General features: G+C 42.5%; 1 protein-coding gene across 1 annotated transcript; it reads left to right on the forward strand.

The window, feature by feature from the left end:
- Positions 1-958: 958 nt before the first annotated feature.
- On the forward strand, positions 959-4,419 carry ptger4a (prostaglandin E receptor 4 (subtype EP4) a). The gene is made up of 2 exons (XM_084023890.1): positions 959-1,970; positions 2,378-4,419. Exons 1-2 carry the CDS (start codon positions 1,188-1,190, stop codon positions 2,924-2,926), a joined length of 1,332 nt encoding a protein of 443 aa, XP_083880016.1. The 5' UTR covers positions 959-1,187; the 3' UTR covers positions 2,927-4,419.
- The last annotated feature ends 868 nt before the right edge of the window (positions 4,420-5,287 follow it).

Genomic DNA, 5,287 nt, shown 5'->3' on the forward strand with positions numbered 1-5,287 from the left:
AGAAAGAGGGATTTTATTATAAAGAGTCCATGTCACACAGAGTGAGACATCTAATCTAATAACGTTTTGTTTTGCAGCTTAATTCACAACCTGTCATTGTGTCAGAGACAACCGGTGTCATCACTGTCTCTCAGCAGGACAGCGTGTTTGTTTTCTCTGGTGGGCGCATTTTCCCTTATGTTGTAGTCATTTGCATGGACTTATTATTAAAACAAAAGGTGTTAAGAGGTCTGAATTTTAATGGCCTGATAAAATGTTCTTGCAACAGCTTCAGCTTTATTTTTCCAAGAAACACTAAGCAGAATGGTTGACAGATTTGTGAATATATTTGCATGTCATTTGGTGAACCGGTCCGGGAACATTTTGTTGATTTTTATTTAATTATGGAGCAAACAAAGAGTCCTTTTCCCCAACTCAATTCCAGTAGCCTATGAGTTGATTGTCAGGAAATCATTATAACCTTTCACTGAATTATGTATTTGACTGTTACAAAATTGGAGTATTAGGGGTGTATTTTTGTGTTTTATATTTTATTTTACTGTATTATGTCCTACATTCTCTTTTTATGTTTTACGCTTTGAAGCTTGTTGCACATATCTTTCTTCATACTACCTTATCTTAAGGTTTATTCTGCTCTTTGGGCTGTGAAAATATAAACTATTGCTCTACAAGCCTTAACTAATGGATTCAAACATAATGTTAACACACTACCAATTTGGGAACAAAGCATGTTTGTGCAGGATTATTATGCGTTTAGGTTAACCTAAAGGTTGTGATGTTACACAATGTGTCCAAGGCCTTCCATGAAGCAGAGATGAGGGCTGCGAAGTGAAGTGGAGGGGAGGGACTGAACCCTGCAGGAAACTTGAAGGCACAGCCTCATTTCAATGAAGTCACGGGTGTCTGGCTACCTTTATCTCTGTGCTGGTGAGTGTAATGTGCTTCTGTCTTGCAAAGCTATAACTGAGGATCTGATCCTTGCCGTCGGTAACGACAGCAGTCATGATGCTATGAAGGGGGACGAACTTTTGTTTAACTTAGGTTTTAAGATCAGGTGCAAATTGCAATTTTTTTTCTTCTGATTTTGACAATGTCCACGTTTCTTTTAAGTGCAAATACATTTCCTGGTCTGGACTGGAAATACTGGCGTTGAGAAAAGTTTGTCTAACTTGCGTTTGAAGGACATAATGAATAATCAATCCATGACAGGGAGGACGATGGTCCCGACCATTCCGTCTATTATGTTCATTTTCGGGGTGGTTGGGAACGTCATCGCCATCGTGGTTCTTTGTAAATCTCGCAAGGAACAGAAAGAAACCACGTTTTACACGCTGGTGTGTGGACTGGCGGTCACGGACCTCCTGGGCACGCTGCTGGCCAGTCCGGTCACCATCGCCACTTATGTGAAAGGCTCGTGGCCGGGAGAGGACCCCCTGTGCCAGTACTTTGGATTCACCTTGCTTTTCTTCTCTCTGGCGGGTCTCAGTATCATCTGTGCCATGTCGGTGGAGAGATACATCGCTATAAACCATGCCTACTTCTACAACGACTACGTGGACCAAAAACTGGCGGGTTTGACTCTCTTGGCTATCTACATCTCCAACGCGCTCTTCTGCGCGCTGCCGATCGTCGGCTTCGGACAGGTGAAGAAACAATACCCGCAAACGTGGTGCTTTTTGGAGTGGAGGAGCAACAAGACCAGCGATGCCGCCTACTCCTACACGTACGCGGGTTTCAGCTCTCTTCTTATCCTCGCCACTGTCATCTGCAACGTTCTGGTGTGCGTGGCTTTGATCCGGATGCACCGGCGCTTCGTGCGCAGGATGTCGCTGGGGACCGACCTGGGGCGCAACGCGGAGCCGCCGAGGAGAGGACGAAGCTTCGGGCGTCTGGCCGGCGCAGAGATCCAGATGGTCATCCTGCTTATAGGCACATCGGCAGTGGTGCTTATCTGCTCCATACCACTTGTGGTAAGTTCTCTGCGCCCTGTGGACGATTACCACCCTTTGCGCACAGATCTTTTACGCACAAGGTTTTCGTAGACAAAAAAATGGTCATGCATTTTCATACAAACCCATGTGGATGAATGGAAAGCAAAGATAAAATTGAATTGAATTGTGTCATTAATAACTGGTTCCTTTACCCCTTTAAGCTACTACTCTCTCGTTTTACGTATGACTCTTTTACGCAGAAATGTACTTATGTTTGGAATTTGTTCCAAATCCAAATGGATGATTAGAGAAAACGTTCAAACATATTTCTATTTGGATTTTATAACATCACGCATCACAACATGCTCTTGTTGCTCTGGTGCTCCATGCTTTTATAAGTGTGCTTTTCATTCTTCCTCTACTCTGTATTCTTTCTTCCCCTTCAGGCTCAGGTGTTTTTGAACCAGCTGTACAAGACTCCAGTGGAGCTGAGGTTGGACAAAAACCCTGATCTACGAGCGATACGCTTCGCCTCCTTCAACCCCATTCTCGACCCCTGGATCTACATCCTGCTCCGCAAGGCGGTTCTGCTCAAGCTCATTGAGAAAATCAAGTGCCTATTTTGCAAGATGGGAGAAAGGAGGCAACAGATACAGGGGAACTTCCACTGTTTAGACACTCATCAGCTCTCCTCGGCCATCTCCAACCGGGACTCGCACTCCCTGGCCTCCCATGATCTGCGAGACTTCACCAGCAGCTCCCAGACCTTCCTCTACCTGCCCGAGGGAAGCGAAGTGTGCAAAGGAACCTGCCATAAAGCAGACACACTCTCCGGTTCACGAACTTCATCGGTCAGAAAGGCTTCTTATTCGTTTGAACAGGGAAGCACCGAGGGTCCTAGTAGAGACGGGACACCTGTAATCAGGGAAATCACCAAAGACCCAGCACTTCAGGTGTCATTGAGCACTGACACAGAGGAGGAGAAATGCATCTGACTTAAGTCTGGGAACGCAGAAAGTTCTCATTTCAGAATCAGATTGTCTACTGAGTGACTTCTCCCAAAGTGAACTTTTAAACCTCTGAAAAATGGACCTAGGAATAATAAATGACTATTCTTCTGAAGTCAGACACGTGAAGCGAGAAAGAAAGAGAACACTGAAGAGCTGTGAGCATCCTGCCGTCCTCTGTTCCAGCACACAGCTACCTCAAGTGCTGACCGTCTCCGATTTTGTCATTCTTTGACGTTCTAACAGAGATGATTTCTTCGTGACTCAGGTGCCAGTGATGGAAAAGCTAGCCTTTCTTTAATTTCAGCTGCTTCACTCAATCAATGTGGAGAGACCTTTTATTGTAAAGTAAATGGGGCCAGACATTTAGAATAATTGAGTCACACGCTTGCGGTCAGTATGGTAAATCAGTATTGAATGTGATCCTTGTGAGTAACCGCTGTGCTGCCATTATATGGATTGATTTGCCTTAAAAAGAAAAGCTCTTTGTTGTACAGTGAAGGACATGTACTAATTCCATGACAAAAGTACAGTGCAGTATTATTATGTGGTGATCACCAATGTTTTTGTTCCTCAGCCTGTGAATACACACGTGTCATCTCAAATGATAAAAAAGGTTGTTTCCATAGTTATTAACACTAAACATTCAGCTACAGAAAATGTGGTTCGGATCAGTGGACAGATGTTTCTGAATGTGATGTATTAGGGTTAGTTATTTAAACACACCTGTCAGCTTGAGAAATACTGCGTTCTGGATGGTCAGTGTGTGTAAAATATTGTTTGTAATAAAAATATTCTTCTCTAGGAGAAAGTTCTAGTTGCTGAATCACAACTCTAAAGGGATTAGCCGCACTAAAGAAGTATTTCTTGATCCCAACGCCTTCCAGGATTACAGCACTAACATCCAGATCCATCCAAAGTCAGGACTTGTTTTGTGTCTGTAGGGACAGTTATTCTGTTGATTATTCTCACTCATTTGATTGTTTGAATTTTTGTGATCCTGTTCTGCTGCATTTCCTTTCTTGTGACAGAATTTCCCCTTTTTGAATGTCTTAATGTTAGTCAGTTGACAGCTTCCGTTGCTGTGCCACAATATATATAATAGACTGAACTTTTGAACCCAAGTGAGCTTGATGTCTTATTTCCATCAGCTTTGAAGCACACAGTCCGCATGCCTTTTCCTTCTTATTAAATCGGCTCCAGGTTGTTGCTTCATGTCGCGATTTACATTCTTGCCTTTCTTGTTTCTCTTGTTGCTGTTAATTTTAGACAAGCTTGTTCGTGTGGATGAATGCTGGGAATCACGCCCCTCAAGATTGTACAGTATAATGATATTTTGTTAAAGGTAGAGTTTGATCTGTAAGTGGCCTATTAAACAAGGTATTTTAATTTATTTGAACTCTTTTGTTCTTTAACTCATGCACTTTACTTTGTGTTCTGTTTATTTTGTCATGTAGAATTAAATACGTGGATATATAGTCGCTGTTGTATCGCTTTTCATATCTGTAAATGTCTTGGTGTGGGCTGAAATTGAGCGTTGATAACTGAGAACTTCAGGAAAACAAGTGTGTTGATTATATATTATAATGCTGTAAATTAACGTCTATGCTATCATTTCACGGCAAATGTGACCTTTGACATGTCAGCACATGTTGTCAACATAAAGCGGAAGTTAATAACACGAGCACCAAGTTTCTCACAGTCTCTTTTTTCCCTGCTATGGTTTGATAAGATCACACCATGACCCCCATTAGCACAGACAAATGGCCCCAAGAAGAACCGACTTCTCTAAAGTTAATAGACAAATAAATGAAAGTTTAACACTCTGGTCAAGGTTATGCAAAAAATAAGAAGTTAAAGTGTCCAAAAAGCCTCTGGATCTTGGTAATGTGTCAAATAGCTAATGCCAGACACACAAAGAATCAGAGAGTTTTAGCCTGCAGGCGGAAAAACAATCTGGGTCTCAGGAAGTAGACCTGGCTGAGAGCTTCTCTCCTGAAACAATAAACACAATCTAAGGCTCCAATTTACTGCAGTTAAGCTTAAACAAGCAATGCGGTGGTTTAGACAAACACATTGCAGAGAGTGGTGTCAGAGTATCCTCCAGACTCTGGGAACAACACACATTAATTGAATGAAACTGTGAAAAACGGAAGGAGCGCTCCGCTCGATCCTCTCCGCTCTGACCAAACCTACCTAATTAAATGTATAAATGGACAACCAATGAGGCTGCTATTTACCGTCTGTGTGAACAGGTGTACATTCACATGCTGTACAAATGAGAATAGCCTCACTGACCTCGGCTAACAATCAGCAAAAAAAAAAAGAAAAGGGGATTATTTCTTGTTG

Source organism: Eutrigla gurnardus, assembly GCF_963514095.1.
Source record: "Eutrigla gurnardus genome assembly, chromosome: 13".
Taxonomy (NCBI): Eukaryota; Metazoa; Chordata; class Actinopteri; order Perciformes; family Triglidae; genus Eutrigla; species Eutrigla gurnardus.

Excerpts from the sequence above, each read along its gene's own strand:
- ptger4a (XM_084023890.1), top strand. The coding sequence starts at position 1,188 with ATGAATAATCAATCCATGACAGGGAGGACGATGGTCCCGACCATTCCG. Across the intron at positions 1,971-2,377 it reads TCTGCTCCATACCACTTGTG|GCTCAGGTGTTTTTGAACCA; the intron begins GTAAGTTCTCTG and ends CTTCCCCTTCAG.